Genomic DNA, 18,097 nt, shown 5'->3' with positions numbered 1-18,097 from the left:
TATTTTAGAATTGAATGTAAAATAATTTCCTATTACAGGTCATTCTAGCATTTTAGGGCAGTTAACTTTTTTTTTCTATGGGAAAATATGCATGCTTTTTTTTTTTTTAAGATGATTATGTGTAGTTTTAAGAGGGTTTCTATGCAATGAGAATATGGGGAGGGTTGCCATTCGGACTTTGAATTAATTGTAGGGCTAAGGAAAATTATGTGTGAACATACTGAAAACTTGACAGAGACAAAGCTAACAAAAACAATATTAGAGGGGGGAGCAGTTAGTTTCACAAAAATTTAATGTAAAATAATTCATCATTTCCTGGCCATTCTAGCATTTTAGGACAGTTAACCAATTTATTTTTATGTGTATTTTTCTTTAAGGAAGGATCTATTTTTTGTTTGTTTGTTTTAGATGCTTGTATGTGGCTTACAGAGGTATTTTGTTGGGGGGGGGGGCTTGCCACTCGAACTTAGTGTTATTGTTAGGGTTAAAGAGTGTTTTAGGAGGAGACTTGCCACACATAATTTGTATTAGAGGTGAAGTTAAGAGAGCATTTTTTCAAAGAGAGCGTTCAAAATTTTGTTGATTTCTATTTTCGAGGTTGAAGGTGTTAATTCCATAGGCCGTTTATACTACGCTGGAGCAGGTTGTAAAAATATCTTTCGCTTAATAAGTAGAAAAAAAATAACGAAATAAAAAGCTTCCTAATTGTAGTTTGATGTGTTTTCTAACTGCTTTTAAAATTTCAAGAATATTGATATAGATTTTGAGGGTTTGCATTACTATACACATAGATTCGAAAAAGTTGTCAAAAAAACAAATATATAACAAATAAATGTTATCAAAAGCAAGTTACTTTTCTACCTAACTGGATAATTTTTTAGTGTTTTTATTTAATGTAACATGTTTATTCAGCTTGAAAACAGTGTTTACCGATGTTTTAGAAAATTTAAAATGGCGCCCGACTCTCTTGAAACGGTAAGTTTGGGGAAAAGAGTTAAAAATAAAAAAGTAGACAATATACGGCTAGAAACTCGCTCAATATATGTTACCGTGACATAGACTGACATATATTCGGTGAGTTTTTAACAGTATTTTGTATAGTTTTTTTCTATTTTAACTCCTTTTCTCAAACTTACCGTGTCAAAGAGAGTCGGGCTGGGTGCCATTTTTAATTTTCCAATACATCGGTAAACACTGTATGTTTTTCGAGCTGAATAAACATGTTACATTGAATAAAAACACAAAAAATATATCCAGTTTGGTAGAAAAGTAACTTATCTTGCTTTTGATAACATTTATTTGTTATATATTTGTTTTTTGACAACTTTTTCGAATCTATGTATAAACGAGATTTTGATACTTATTTTGATTTTGAAAAAAAACATTTGTGGCTGTTCACAGCAAAACATTGTTTTAATTCGCTGTTCAAAACTAATTTAAAGAATAAAAGTGCATGCAAGCTATATATCTACAAAAGTTTATTTTTTTTTTTTTAACCATGTTTTTAAATTTGACGAGAAATGTGAGAAATTGCAACAGATTCATAATGCCAAATTGGTTGGGATTGTTGTTATTATACATTCTGAAAACCGAATAGTTCTAAACTAATGTTATTCTGATAACAAAATAGCTCTAATTAAACATAAGAACATTTATATTCATATTTTCATGTTTTTCTTAATTCGTTCTTGAATAAAAATTAAAGAACGCATGTTGTTTATACACTGTGCTATGGCTGATTCTACAGGCTGGAGCTGCTGCTGCTTCTAGTAATACTAACTTCATTTGACCAAATTCGAGAAATAGAAACAATTTTTTTTTCGGGTAGGTCCTTTTGAATTATCAATTACCGCGGTCCTACTCAACATAAAATAATACTTTTAATTGATAAAGATAGTAAAAAGATTGATTTACTTACTACTGGGTGTCCGAAGAATTTTTTTTTCAAAATGTTCAATACTCGTCATATTAAAGTCTTATTTTTAACACAACAAAAAAAAAAAATCGTCAAAAATATTTCGGACACTTGACAGTATTAAGATTAACACCTCTTCTAACTGGTTCCCAAATTTCATGACGAAATTCTTCATACAATCACGGTACGGACCTTTAGAAAACAGGGGGGGGGTCATTACAAAACCTTACCGAAAACGCCATTTTATGACGTTCACATTTTTATCACTTTATTTGCTTAAAACTCTTAAAATATATAATGTACATTCATATTTATTAATTCATTTGAAAGTATATTCATTTCCGAACAAAACAGTAGTAATTTGAAGACTTGAAGTGCTTTGGTTTAAAAAATATGGCTATTTTAGTAGAACTACCTTGAAATCTGTGATTATCCAAAGCGTTTTTTCGTCCGTGTGTATTACTATTAAATGCTATTTCAAATCAAATTTATTGGCAAAAAATAGCAAAGTCAAGCAAGCTTTATAGCTTGCTTGACTTTGCTATTTTTATAAAGGACTAGCTGGCAGCCCGGCATTACCCAGTCGTACAATATGCTTAAACATGATATTTTGATTTATGCAGATTGTGTATGTATTATAGCATCAATCCTCTATTGATTGTTATATATTACGAGGAATAATTTGTCTGGTAGACTAATTTGCAAAAAAAATAAAATACTAATAATGATGTTGTTTATCAAATCTGTCTGTGTTTGTTTACAATATTATGTCAGCTGTTATTTGGGCTTGACAATGAATGCCCTAGAAAAGTCACTTCTGGTTAATGTATAGTTTAAAAATATGCAAAAAAAAAGAAATGATTTGTAGCAATTTTAAATGGTACCTTTTCTTTTATTGTAAATTGAACTCAATAATAAAAATAAACTTAAAATAAAATGGTGAGGTACACCAAGGCTTGAACATGGGATCATTTGATCTGTAGTTGAATGCTCTAGCACTAAACTATATCTCCTGATTATAATAAATCCGCCTTTTTTTTTTGATTTGCTGAGATTTTATTAATTTCTCTTGGCCGGTGTAAGGTAAAATATTCCCCCATAAATTATTCTATTTTTATCTATCAGAGAGAAAAGCTGTTTTTAAGATCTGATTTTTTTTATTTTCAATACTTATCGGATGAATTTCTGTACAAAACGAATCTAAGAACACTGGCAGACATATAAATTAGCTTTTTTTTTTTTGAAATTTGAAAATTTCAGAACCGATGAGGAAGGAAGGAACTCTCAATCACACACACAAACAAACACACACACACACACACAAAGTGACTATATATATAATAGTAGAGATAGTTAATATGTGTACATCGTCATGGTTGCGGCATTCACCCTGAGTTGGTAGGGTCAGCTCTTTCCAACAAGTTCACCACATCCCAAACACTGGCCGACTAAGCAAAGTGATTCAAGGCTGCTTCTGTTATGAGTAAGTCATTCATAATTCCAGTGATGGACCCTTAATAGGTAGAGGCCCAGAATCAGTTCAGCATCCTGCTTCACTGTCCTAAGCCAGGTTTTGAGTTAAATTATTTTTCTATTTTACTAGGGCAATGTTCGGACACTGGTCTAGTACACATATAAAAAAAAATAATAAATTAACAAATGATATGCTTTAAAAAAATTGTCAATTCCTTACCTGAGTCTCATATTCAGGCTCCCTAGTGCACCCGTGGTTGAGTTTGCAGGTGAGGCGATGATTCCTTTCAGACCAACACCATTTCTTTCAATTGACTCGATAACAGACGACATGCTGGCACTTTGTCCAGGTTGAACTTCACTGACACAAAAACGAAAATTGTTTTAATTAGAACTCATATAGACAAACCTTTTTCTTTTATTTCAAGCAAAAGTTTCATTCTCAAAATTGATTATGAAAAGGTGTATGGGGCATAATGTACAAAACCTGTTGATGTTGACATGTTTAGCGATGAAGTTGGCTTCAATATTTACTTTGTGTTTGAATGGGCAAACATATTTTTCATTTCATAACAAAAATCTGGTTATAGTCAGTTAATGTACTTCTGAATTTCTGGCATAGGGATACCAGAAGCGGTGACAAGGCAAATCAGTTCCTTCATTTTTTTCTCACACACCTATATATTCCTTGTGCATGTATATATTTTATTATGTAATATATATTTATTATATAAATTCAAAGAAAAAAAAAACTTTATTTTTACCCCCCCCCCCATTTTTTTTTTTATGATTTCATAAATGTATATTTCTTATAGAATTTCAAATAAAATAAAAAAAAACTTTCATTTAAAATTTTTTTTTTTTATTATTAAAAATGCAAATAAAGATAAATTGTGCTATTTTTATCTGTTTAACTTTGTTAATTTTTATTGTATAGTTTTCAATAGTGTCATTTTCTTATACATTTATTTCAATAAATCGCTTCATAATAGAAATACTGAAGAACAATAAAAGTGAAAGAACTGATTTGCCTTGTCACCACTTTCGGTAATGCTACACCGGAAATTAGGAAAATATGTTAGTTGACTATTACCAAAAATTCCGTCAGATTCAGTAGACCATAGTTCCCTTCTCATGTCAAGACGAAAAGCCAGGACTAAAAACTTCAGACAGATTGAATATATTTTATACAGCGTATACACCTGATTGGTTCATTCTGATCACACCTGGCTATAAATCGTCCAAGTCTTTATGATCATACACTAATATTATGCCAAAAATATTGCAACATTATGAAGTTTACAAATGTTGAAATTATAACTCTTTGTCTGAAATTGAAAAATGCCGTTAAAAAATTAATCTTTCCAATATACCAGGGAATGTTGTGAAATACTGAAATTAAAATCCCATAAATGCTTGCTTTTTACTTTTACCAGAGTTAATTTTCGTTCAAATGATCTTAATGTAAAAGTTTACAAACTAATACAGTATAAACACAACTAAAATAATAACAAACATATCCAGAGGTTTATGTAAAAGTAAGCTGAATTGTCTGGAGAATTTGGCAACCAAGGTATTGCAGATGGGAACCAGATGGAGAATTCTGTCTTCAGAAAAGGAAGAAGGGATTTATAAAACGATATGTGAGTAGACTGGTGAGGAGTGAAGCTGAGGAGAAATAACTTAATACAAACTTGTAGATCAGAACAAATAAATGTGAAACCTCAAATAAAAAGCATCTACATTAGTGATTTGTTTTCTCATCGATCGAATTTGAATTGAAATTTGTACATTTAGAAAGCCAGTAAAATGTAGAATTTAAAAAAAAAAAAAAAATAAACAAATATTTCAGTTCTGAATTTGAAGATGGAGAGTTAGATGACTTAAAGAAGTGGCACATATGCTAAAAAAAGAAAAAAAAATACTAAGCAGACCAAGCATATCAGCAATATATGAGACCCTCTAATTATAAAAGAAAAACAAAAATTATACAACCCCTCCTTAAGATTTCAACAGTAAAAGGGAGACAATCCTGTGAAACTTTATTCATTTTATGTTATTGTATTGTTGTCAGATATGGTCTACTTGAATTGATCACCCCACTTCCCCCATTCTGAAATTGAATTGTTTCCCCTTTTTCTGTGATCTTCAAAATAAAAACCAAAAACTTATTCCATAGCACAAGTACCAAAAGTTTTTTTGTTTTTTTTTCTAAAACAAATCTTAGAAAACTTTGAAATTTATTACCTGATGAAAAGCTCCTCAAAGTCAACAGGTACACCAGCAGCTGAGAAGACATCTTGGACACTGGTCATCAGACTTGGACCAACTCCATCTCCAGGAATCATGGTGACAACATGCCGACCCGCAGTCTTGGAAACAGGTTCAGCCTTTTCAAACATAAAATTCATTAGGTATCAATTTCGGTTAAATAGTTCATCCGATAGTACTCAAAAAGTTTTCTTTTAATTTCTTTTTTTTTTAACCATTATTTTTCTACACCACTGCTGTTCTGAATCTGATCTGGCAATTTATTCCAAAAATATAATACTATTAACAAAAAATCAATTTTGAAATTTGCTTTGATAATATTTTTTAAACTGAGAAATATTTGTTTTTAATTTTAAGAAGGAAAATTTCAATGAAATTAAAAAAAAAAATGAACTTAAATGGAAATAAGATTTGAAATAAAAAAAATAATTGAACAATTTTAAAATTTAAAAAAGCATAATGAAATAAGTCTTTCTTTCTGAAGTTTGAACTGTCATTGTAACCTCACTATAATCTATTTTCTTATAAGATCAAAATTTAATGCAGTTTTAATTTTTTTAATCAGAGTCTATAAATTACTATAAAAGAACTACCCCTCCATTATCTCCCTTTCACAGAAAAAAAACTAAACTCACTGCTGATTGGTTCTTTTTTGCAGTTGTTTGATAACTGCAGCTGACATTTTTTATGCTACTGTTCTGAAAGTAAAGAAGAAAACAAGAAATCATAAAGACAGAAAACTGCAAAGAATTTTAATTAAAAAAAAACAAAACCAAAAAACATGTGTCCATTCAATCTGTGCATTTAGTGGAGCAAATGATTTTGGCCAGAGATGGTCAACCTTTCATGTTCCAAAAGCCCCATTTTTAAAAATGCTGAATGTAGATGCATCACACAAGTTTCTATTCCCATTTATTTCTTTAAAGCAAGTAGTAGCAATAATTGAGAAAACAAAGGATATCAGCTATCATTTAGCATAATGCTAACAGTGTTGGCTAATGGGTCGGGTGAACAGGGTTCAATCGTTGGTCAAGCCGTACCAAAGACTTGAAAAATGATGTTTAATGCCTCCTTGCTAAACACTTAACATTATAAAGGAAGGATCAAGGGCAAGTGGAGCAATCCTGAGAATGGAATGACACCCTCCTTTACATCTTGGTGTAGCAGCTAATGTAAAGGGAGCCTTTGTGTCACCCTCGACTCTAGTCAGCCACTTAGCTTGTGGTATGTTTGCTTTTTTTTTTCTAATGCTGAAGTTTTTTTTCTTCTCTTCACCAACAAGTTTTTTTTTTTTTTTTTTTTTACATAGGCATAACCACTTATCAAGGCCAGAGATCACTCGAGGATAAGGGTTAAGAGTGTACAGTAGTCGATTGGACAATATAGTAATCGTTAGTAATGGAAATTCGGTAAATTTGTTAACTTAAGTGGAACGGCTCATCAAGAACTTGTTTTATGTTGGACTTGAGCAGCAGTATTCGTTCCAATTCAATTAAGTCGTGGTGTGAGTCCTCAGACAAATAAAGTGATGCGGAAACTTGGAAACCACGAAAGAATGCTTAACTATTGTTACCAATGATAATCGAAACACAAGCGAACGACATCAGCTGTGTGTGGTGGCAAAAATGATTTCTATCAAGCAAAATATGCCACACTTTTTATTGTGCTTTTTTTTTTAATTGCATTCCACAGTCAGGCAGTTACGAATTCGTCCTCGCATGCAGTTACACGCCAGTCATGACCACTAGTCTCTCTGTCTTTCCAAACTGTCACCACACTTTTCTGATTTCATCATCACGATGGTGCATCACGGAGGCAGTCGTTTTTGCCGGGTGCTTCTTTTAAAGAATACAAGCTCTTAGCATGTTCTGCTTTTTGTTCTCCCCTCTTCACCACCACCACAATTCTTTAGAATATGATAATATAAACATATTTGGCAGTTATACATATACTAATTCAATATAAATATATCATCCTTTATAGCAATGTGGGATGTGGTAGATTATGTAAAAAATAGAATTTTAAACAAGAAGTTAAATTAAGTAAAAATAGAAATTTTCCATGAAAAGTTACAGAATTTCAACTGACGTGTTAAGGAAACGATGTCATGACAGGAAGTCGATGTGGAAGAATAATAAAATCTAATCCATCTTTTGGATGTTAAACATTGAATCCAACAAGTTTTTTTCGGGACATTTTCATCCATTTCTATGGGAGATGGTTGATGAAAAAGATATTCTTACTGTGCAATAATCAGTATATTTAATGTTAATGCACCGAGGGAAAGAAAAATGAATTAACAAAAAAAACAATGGAAACTCAGAGCAAAATGATGTTGTTTGTGTTTAAATTAGATGAAGAGTCGGTTGATGGTCATCTTGTATTGCATGTTTGGCACAACCACTTTGTCCAGCATCTATCATCCTAAAACTGAAACATACAGAATTGGAAAGTGTTAGTCATCTGATATCAAGTTGCAAGGCTCTTCTAGGGGACGGCTACTACACAGCGAGAAATGATGGAGTATGTAAGTACCTCCATTGGACCATCTGTAAAAAATTAAACATCCAGTGTAGCAGCAAGTCCTGGGAACATCAACCTGAAAGAACAGTTGGAAATGACTTATATACCATACATTAGGACCATCTAATCCCTACAGCCACCTATCTTGAAAATGCTGCTGTGAAACCTGACATAGTTATATGGAATAAGTCAGAGAGAATTACAACCTTCATTCAAATGAGTGTTCCTAATGATGGCGGTCTGAACAGAGCTGAAAGAGAGAAACAGACCAAATACCAAGGTCTCATGTATGATATGAAATAAACTGGAATCTTAAGGAGATATCAATCATACCAGTTATCATAGGTGCCACAGGGCTTATGAAGAAGAACCTGAAGTCCTACCTAACTAATATTCCTGGTGAACCAAGTGCAAAAGAGATCCAGACAATTGCACTTAAGGGAACGGCGAGGATACTAAAAAGAGCTCTCGGTTGGTTTCAATAAAAAGCGGGGCAATGTTGGCAGCTGGTTTGGTTGCCCCATACCCAGCATTACAATCTTCAAAGGAAGAAAATTAAAGAAAAAGAACAAACTTTGAAATAAAATAAAATAAAATGGTAGTTCAGTCAAAAATTATGATCAAACCAGACATAAACTCAAACATAACCAATTTGCCTCCTCCCTTGAGGCTTGCATTCACGATATCTGTGATCTTAGAACTAATTTAGATGATGTTGAATCATTTCTCTTAGCAAACACCCCGGATATCTTGGCGCTAAGTGAAACTAACTTACACTCCTCCATCCCGTCTAACATCTTTAACATGTCTGGTTATCTCCCACTTTGGCAAAAGGACTCAGACAAAAATATGCATGGATTTGGAGTCTATATTTGAAACACCCTCCTCTTGATTAGAGAATAAAAAGTAGAATCAGAGGACCAGGCTTTTATGTGCTTTAGACTTCACCTGCAACATAGCGTTAGCTACTTATATTTTCTTTATCACTCTCCCTCGATCCAGGACCGTACTCTAATCAACCAAATCTCTGACAGTATAGATATTGCACTCTTCCTTGATACTAGCACACAAGTACATGTATTTGGCGACTTGGTACTTGTGCATTTAACGAACCAGACGTAACTCAGCATTTGCTCGGCTTTGTCCGACGCATGACGTCAACAGCCGGATATAACCGAGCGTTGTCGATTAAGCAGACGAGAATTTCGCTATCAATTGGAAGAGTGTCACAACTCAAGAAACGCTTATTTGAAGAGAGTTAAAAAAAATTGTTTTAAAAAGATAACTGACGAAATAATGAATATTACAAACCTTGCGGACCAGCTCCAGACCCCAGAGGCTGCACTAAACTTTTGCCAGCAACGGAAATTGTTGGCAGAAGAGAAAAGGTGTTTACATTTTGGCCAGGATTGTGTACTTGCAAAGAGAACAGGCCTTTCCGACGTTTACGGTTGGAGGTGTAGAAGTGTAACATGTCGTTGATGGACCTCCATTAGGATTGGGACCTTCTTCTCAAAATCCCGACTAACCATCGCGTGTATAATAAAAATACTTTACTTATGGGCGTTCGAGATGGCATCTACAAAAAAATCTCCATCGCGAATGTGGGTTACGTTCTCGCCACACAATCGTGGATTGGAAAATTTTCCTGCGTGATATATGCAGGGATTATTTTCTGAGGAATCCCCGGCAGATTGGAGGCCCAGGCCATACGGTAGAAATCGACGAGTCCATTTTTAACCGCCGGCAGACTTGTGACACCGGTCTGGGTCTTCGGTGGATACGAGCCCGACGAAAAGGAGGGTTTCTTGGTCACTGTACCAAATAGGAACGCTGAAACCCTCCTTCCACTAATAAATAAAGAAATCCTTGTTTCTGGCGAAAAAGAAAATGTACAAATAACCCTTGTCCCCCCCCATGCTTTTTATTGCCCCTTTTTTAGGCTTTTCCATTTATTTGACATGAAGAGTTGAAAAAAATTAACTTTTACGTGTATAAGACAATGTTTTTTTACGTTAAAAATTGAAAAAAAGTTCAGACAAAAAAAAAAGTTTCCTATTATTTAAAAAAAATACTTGTTTTATATTCATTTTGAAAACAGAAAACAATTCCAAACAAAAAAAAAAGAAAAGTTTTTTGCTTTTTACTTAATTTTTTTTATGTTTCTACATTTTACAATTTCATTGTACAGTTATTTTGTAGCGTCGTTTTTATTTTATCGCCAACGCTCGGTTTTATCCGGCTGTTGACGTCATGCGCCGGACAAATGCTGAGTTACGTCTGATTCGTTAAATGCACAAGTACCGGCGACTTTAATGTCCACCACAGTAATTGGCTTGGTTTCTCTACTTACACAGACACAGCTGGTAGCATAACACATAGCTTCTCTATATCTCATTCCCTATCACAGACAGTTACGTTTCTGGTACGTTTCCCAAACCAGCAAGATCAACAAGCCTCACTTCTAGATCTATTTCTGACCACAGTTCCGGGATGATTGTGTAATGAATACCCATTGCCAGCTCAGGAATGCTGATCACTTGTGATAATGGGAGAAATCGCCCTAAATTCTTGACCCAAAGCTGAAGAGCCATTACTCAAAACAACAAGGTATTATAGAAGGCTGACTGGGAAGTCATCAGGGATCTCATCAGAGATGCCCCATGGGGAAATATCTTTTCTCTTCCTGCAGAACAGTACACAAATGAGATCACTGAATGATTCAAAGTGGCAATTAAAGCTCATGTTCCCACGTGGAAGTTCTATAGCAAACCCCACTCTCCCAAATGGTTTACTTAATAGCGACAACTAAAAGAGAATATACCTAAACCACCTGAAAACGCTGCAAAGCGCAGAAATTACGAAATTGTGATTTCTGGAAAATCTACAAGTGTAGTAAATAATGGGCAATTAACAATTCCTCCACTATCCAACAATCATGAGGTTGTTTGCAAGGCAACCGAGAAGGCTAGCTTCAATCTCTACATTGGACCCAGCAAACCACTCCCTCCCTGATTTTCCTTTGCGGACTGACACCACACTAGATGATTTGAAAATCACCCCTTCTCAGGTGCATGATATCATAAAAAACCTAGACATCTCAAAAGCATGTGAGCCCGATCTCATCCCGACTGAGGTTGTTCCAATCCTCTCCAAACTTTACAACAAATGCCTTAACAAATCTTGCTTTCATGACTGCTGGAAAACTGCTTTTGTGGTACTAGTTTACAAGAATTCTGCAAAAAAGAAGTGACCTATTAAATTATCGCCCTATTAGCCTCCTCCTGCTTTTCGCCAAAATATTTGAATCCATAATCAAGTTCTAGTCCATCACCTTCCACTTGCTAAACTTCTGACCGACCAACAATATGGATTTAGGCAAGCCCGTTCTACTGCATATATCCTAACTGTAATCTCCAAATGTATATATATTGGACAAAGCGGGGGAGGGGAGGGCAGTAGCCCTAGATATATCTAAAGCTTTTGACAGGGTATGGCACGACAGTCTTCTCAGGAAAATTAGATCATACAGAAGAATACTTAACATAATTAAATCCTTCTTAAATAAGAAAAGAATCCAGTTTGCCCTCGACTGTTGTACATCTAAACAATATGATATAAATGTGGATCTATCCTTAAACCGTTATTATTCATAATATTCGTAAATGACTTCCCTGATAAAATTGTTTCTGAGATGGATATATTTGCTGATGACACCACACTCTATTATAACAGGCACAAGTGGAAAATGAATGAACACATATGTAAGGCGATGGCAGAAACACTAGAGGATGACCTCCAATCTGTGGTGAAATGGGGACAAAAATTGATGGTCACATTCAATACTGCCAAAACTAAGCTTGTTTCCTTCAATAATTACAAGAAACCTTCTTAACCACTAATAGCTATGACTAAAGATACATTACCTGAAAGTACTTTTTTCAAACTCCTCGGCTTAATGTTCACAGGGAATATGAGTTGGAACAGATACATTGAGAGCATTGCCAAGGCTGCTGTGAAGAAGGTGGGCTCTCTCTACCATGCTAGAAAGTTACTTATGCCTGAAAGTATCCTGTACCTCTACAAGGCCACCATTCACCCATGTATGGAGTATTGTTGTCACATTTGGGCTGGTGCATCTGCTACTAGTCTCTTACTCCTGGACAGGATTCAAAAGAGAGTTGCCAACCTGATAGGTCCTTAACTGTCATCTAAACTTCAGCCCCTGTCCCATTGACGAAATGTTGCATCTCTCTGCCTGTTTTACAAGCATTTTAATGGTGGATGCTCTGATAAACTATTAGTCCTTGTACTCCCTTGACGTAAATACTCCTGACAAATCCGACAAACAGCAAAGTTCCACCCATACACAGTAGCGATCCCTAGATGTAAAAAAGCCTTCTATGCTAATAGTTTCTTGCCCAGAACTGCTAGACTTTGGAATTCCTTTCCAGTTTCCTACTTCCCCAACTGTACTGACATGCAGAAGTTCAAGTATAATGTAAACAGACATCTTGCTGCTCAACTTACCTACATAGTATCCCTGCAACTTATGTCCCTAATAGTAACCCCCTACATCAAAGTGGCAATGTGCCTTGTTTGGGGTGAAAATGTAATAATAACAAAAAAAAAAATTATAATACTGTCGGATCGCATTTATGACCTGGCCAAAGTAATTTGCTTTTATTCAGCAACGTTGGAGAAAATCTGGATCTCACCGGAAGTTATATTACGGATGACGTTCAATATTAGGAACCAATTCTGATCAAACACCATTTACTAGGGGTTCGAGTCGGTCGTTAGTCTGATTTGCATTAACTTTCCGTAAATATTAGCTATGACCAAAATAATCCGCGTTCAGCCATGTTAATTATGAAAAAGAAGGGTACTTGTACAGTTTAATCAAGACATTGAAAAATGAAAATATCGAAAAAAGTTATATTGTACGTATCCGTTTTGGACTGAAGATCTCTGAAAAAAAATTTCACTTAATTTGATCGAGTAGTTTTTTTTTTACAGCAGAAAAACACGTTTTTATGAGAGCGCATTGGAAGTCAGCCATTATGAAATTTGTTGAACACACCACGGGGAAATAACTTAATTTAAAGCGCCGACACTCCCTCCCCATCTTTAATACTAGCTTTTCTTCCTAAAAATCTAACCTTTTGCTCGGTATCATAACAAATTGTTTTTTTTTTGCTGTAAAAAAAAAAAAAACTACTTGACGAAATTAAGTGAAATTTTTTTCCGGAGAACTTCGTTCCATAATGAATACGTACAATTTAAACTTTTTTCGATATTTTCATTTTTTAATGTCTTGATTAAACTGTACAAGTACCAAAAGAAGTTATACATAACCGGATCGGAAGGGAATTAGGGTAGAATACCGTCTGAATTTTAAGCTGTTATCCAGACTATTAAATTAGATGTGGGTTCATTCAAAATTCTTTCGATTATCTTTACGATTAACGTTTCCACTTTACTTCCGGCTGACTCTACTCATGTAATATATATATATATATATATATATATATATATATATATATAAAAATAATAATGTTGCTTGTATACAGAAAGGCGACAAATCGATTTTTAAAAATTCTATTGCAGAAACGGGACATAACTCAAATTGCTTAATTTAGAAAGCACATTTTAGGTAACTGGTAATCGTGAAGAAAGAGAGAGCCTGTTTCCTCCGTTTGACTATAGGTGGCGTTACTGTCTGTCCACCCAGTTACGGAAGCACAAAATGTTTATAATGCCACTCTTGAAATAAAAATAAATGTTTTTGTTATATTTTAATTTTAAACATGTTTTTTTTTTGTTTTTTTGCAAACATATTTAAGTTTTATTTTTTCAAACATATTTACGTTTTTTTTTTTTTTTGCAAACATATTTAAGTTTTATTTTTCCAAACATTTACGTTTTGTTGCTTCTTTATTTTCAAACATTTACGTTTTTTTTTTTTAGCAAGCATGAACTAAATATTTTTTAAATATTTTTCTTTTTGAAAAGTTTGCTTATGCACTTATTGTACCGCGCTATTTTTTAATAGTAGTTTCAAGTAAGATTCAGGTTTTACAATATCCTTTTTCAAATATATATATATATATATAAATACTCGCGGAAAAGGTAAAATAAGTGCAGAAAAATTTTTTTAAAAAAAAAAAAAAAAAAGGGGGGGCCATAAAAGATTTAAAAAAAAAAAAAAAACGTTGATTTTTTTTTTTTTATCATAAGAGCGTAAAAAATACTCGCGGAAAAACTGTTGTACCCATAAATATGTTTAAAAGAAAAATATAGCAAAAACATTTAGTTTATGCTTGCAAAAAAAAAAAAAAAAAGTAAAAACAAAAAAACGTAAATGTTTAAAAATAAACAAGCATCAAAACGTAAATGTTTGGAAAAATAAAACTTAATATGTTTGCAAAAACAAAAACAAAACGTAAATGTTTAAAAAAAAATAAAACTTAAATATATTTGCAAAAAAAAACAAAAAAAAAAACATGTTTAAAAAATTAAAATATAACAAAAACATTTATTTTTATTTCAAGGGTAGCATTATATACATTTTGTGCTTCCGTAACGGGGTGGACAGACAGTAACGCCACCTATAGTCAAACCGAGGAAACAGGCTCTCTCTTTCTTCACGATTGCCCATTTTGCATTAAGTCTGTACTTTCACCCCTTAAAATTAGCGAAAATTGAGTTTATACCGGATAGTTCTTACTGCAACAAGAGAGGTGATTATTTTCTGCAAACTGAAAATTTTAGACCAAAATTGTTTCGCTAAATGTCTTCGAAAAGTATTTTCATTAATGATTAATTTCCTACCTTATCGTTTTTCGTAATTTTTGGATATGTTCATTACTACGACATGACAATTAGGTGGATACCATTGGTTTTACTTGACATTTAATATTTCGATTTTTGAATTTCGCTAACGAAGAGCCATCTTTTAATGCATATCGTTAATAGCAACGATTATAATCCAAATTCTAATTAAAACCTCAAGATTTCTGTAAAATAAAATTAAATTTAAAAAATAAATAAACAAAAAAATAACATGTTCGTAATTGACAAAGTCAAATAAACAAAAAAACCTAAAAAGGTTAAAGGGTAAGGTCATTCATTCATTATTCGAATCGTGTGGACATTTATAAAGATTATTCTATTCGAATAAATATGGAATTAATAAAAAAGTATACTAAGGAATAAAGATAGATAATGATAAAATTTTAGCGGTTAAATAAACAAAATAAACATTACTTACGGCGACCAGGCGGATTTGTCTGGCGAACTGGGATAAACAGCGCGGTGTCAACACAGAAGCCATGATTGAAGGAATCACAAAAGAAATGAACCAAGCGTTCAGCTAATCAAATCTACGGAGGCCCAAAGATGTAATAAAACAGCACTTTGTCATCTATATATGAATAAAACAGTAGGTGTGTGTGTGTGTGTGTGTGTGTGTGTGTGTGTGTGTGTGTGTGTGTGTGTGTGTAAATATTTAATCGATAAACTCTTAAACTACTCGTTACATAACAATGAAATTAACAGAAAATAATAATCATACACCAAGAATAGTTTATAACGAGTAAAATCTTTTTGTTTTGGATTAATGAATAATGCGTAGGCAAGCTGAAATGCAAAATGTTCATTTCAACTTGCCGACATATTTCTATTACTTCTGCGCATGCGCAAATTTATTCATAGCTTGAAGTAGTTTAATTTTAAATATTTCTAAGTGATAGCTCAAATGGTAGAGAATGCAGTTAGAGCTCCAAATGTTTTGGTTTCGATTCTAGCTGACACTCAAAAAAAAAAAAAAAAAAAAAAAAAAAAAATATATATATATATATATATATATATATATATATATATATATATATATATATAAATATATATATATTTTAACTTTTGAAATTAGTATTATATATGAGGTATACAATCTAATATTCAATGGAGAATTGACTCTGTGATAATAAATACAAAATCTGCATGATATATTTAAGCATATTTTACCACCGAGGCTAGTTTTAAATATATACAGTTAAAAATTAACGTTTTTACAAATATTTTTATAAATCTGTAGAGTAATAAGTTACCTCCATCGCAGAACTGATATGAGCATTATGCATGAGTAAAATTAATATCCCCCCCTTTTTTTTAGAAACATATTTAAACCAAAATACTTTTTCAAGCCAGAAATAAGTAAATGAGCAACCTATCTCTCACAGACGTGATGTTGTTGGTCTCAGTTTTTTCTATAAATACTATTATGATATGTGTTCTTCCGAATTGTCTGATCCATTATCTGCTTCTTTTGCTGCAACTCGTTTGACTCGTTGGTCTAGTGGTCTTTATCGATTCGCTATTTTGAAATCTCATTATAATACAACTTCCTATTCCAGTATCATTTTTCCTAGAATTTCAATTTTGTAGAACTCTCTTCCAGTTGATTGATTTTCTCTTACCTATAGCTTGGTCTTTTCAAGACTAAGGTTAATCAGCATCTCCCATCTTTGTGGTAATAACTAATCACTTTCGTGAGCTTCTTACATCAAGTGGTTTCATGCTTTGTCTGAAGCAATTTCCATAAATAAAACTGTCTTTATTTTCCTTTTATTTTATTTTTTCATTACATGTATAGCATGGCTCCCGGATAGTAATAGATAATGGTCACATATTTGTAAATGTATCCAGATTCACGCTGGCAATGTAATGTTATAAGTTTTGAAAATGAATGAAAACATGAATGATTGAAAATGGGTCACCATTTAGCAAGTGCTAAATTCACCCAAAAGACGTCGTACTCAGGAGAGAAAATCAGAGTCAACAAACAAAACATATTTATACATATACACATTCACAGTTATGCAGACGATATTTTAGAGTGAGTAAAAAGTTTTTGTTTGCAGAATGTTCGCAGTGAGAAAAGGACAAAAGCGTAAGAAACGTGTGTTTGTTCAAAGTTTCATTTTGTGAACAGGGTGGAACCATAAAATTGTTTCCCCTAAATAAAACAACACTACAGTTTTATTTTAAAATTTTTATTGAAAAAATCAATTCAGGTAACTTGATTATGTAGTAGAGCTGACATCTGTTCAATGTAGCCGCCTTTAGCATCAATCACTGCCTCGATACGAATCCAGAACTGGGAACATGCCTTTTCCACAAGCACTGGCAGGAACTTGGCAAATACTCGGCAGTGATCAGGCTGGCTTTGATGCTGGGGCGGGGGGGGGGTCATGTTGAAGATATTCTCTACGTATGACCAAACGAAAGGCAAAGTCAAGCAAACCGATACGATAACTTGCAAAAATGGCTCACAAAAAATCGACCCCTCCTTGTAGAAAAGTGCCTAGTTGAAAGTGAAAGAATTAATGTTTTTAGCCAATTTTTCGATATTTGTCGTCCGAAGGGTCGAGCTTCAAAAAGCCTCCCCAGCAGTCATCAATGTGAGAGACAGCGACACAGTCAGAACTGGCAAAAGAGAAGATGAACGAGAAGGAAACCCTGGCACACAGCAATGAGATCGGCAATTCTTGTCAAGTGAGAGGAGAGCATATGGTTCCACAACATGTTTGCCATTTTGTCCAAAAAAAAAAAAAATGACGAGAAGAGTTTATATATGTGAATGAGGCTGGATCATTTGAGGTGACATTAGTTTTATTTCAGTACAGATCTATTTCATTCTAGAAATTCAAGTAGAGATTGGACTCTCACTAATTCGTTTTTTTTGAAGACGCAGAGAAACACCATGGCTATGACTTGGTGGATTTGTGACATGTGCCTTGTGAACATAGTTAGTTCTGACTCCTTGCTATTGAGACTGAAGATACGCAAACTGAAGTCACGTTGTGTTGTAACTGCCTAAGGTGGCCTTAATATGTTGAATGAAGCATTGCCATT

At 33.4% G+C, this 18,097-nt stretch overlaps 1 protein-coding gene across 1 annotated transcript in view; it reads right to left on the bottom strand.

Annotated features, from left to right (window-relative positions):
• Positions 1-15,596, bottom strand: part of LOC145248114 (isocitrate dehydrogenase [NAD] subunit beta, mitochondrial-like) — a 35,227-nt gene extending 19,631 nt beyond the window's left edge. The window contains exons 1-4 of the mRNA XM_080109904.1: positions 15,456-15,596; positions 6,295-6,357; positions 5,636-5,778; positions 3,609-3,749 (exon numbers count right to left, since the gene is read on the bottom strand). Coding sequence (XP_079966030.1) covers positions 3,609-3,749; positions 5,636-5,778; positions 6,295-6,357; positions 15,456-15,518 — 410 coding nt within the window. The 5' untranslated portion in view covers positions 15,519-15,596. The remainder of the gene's footprint in view (positions 1-3,608; positions 3,750-5,635; positions 5,779-6,294; positions 6,358-15,455) is intronic.
• Positions 15,597-18,097: the final 2,501 nt, after the last annotated feature.

Source organism: Euprymna scolopes, chromosome 26 (assembly GCF_053919585.1).
Source record: "Euprymna scolopes isolate OS-2025 chromosome 26, ASM5391958v1, whole genome shotgun sequence".
NCBI classification, from domain to species: Eukaryota; Metazoa; Mollusca; class Cephalopoda; order Sepiida; family Sepiolidae; genus Euprymna; species Euprymna scolopes.
This window is presented reverse-complemented; position numbering and strand designations above follow the sequence as displayed.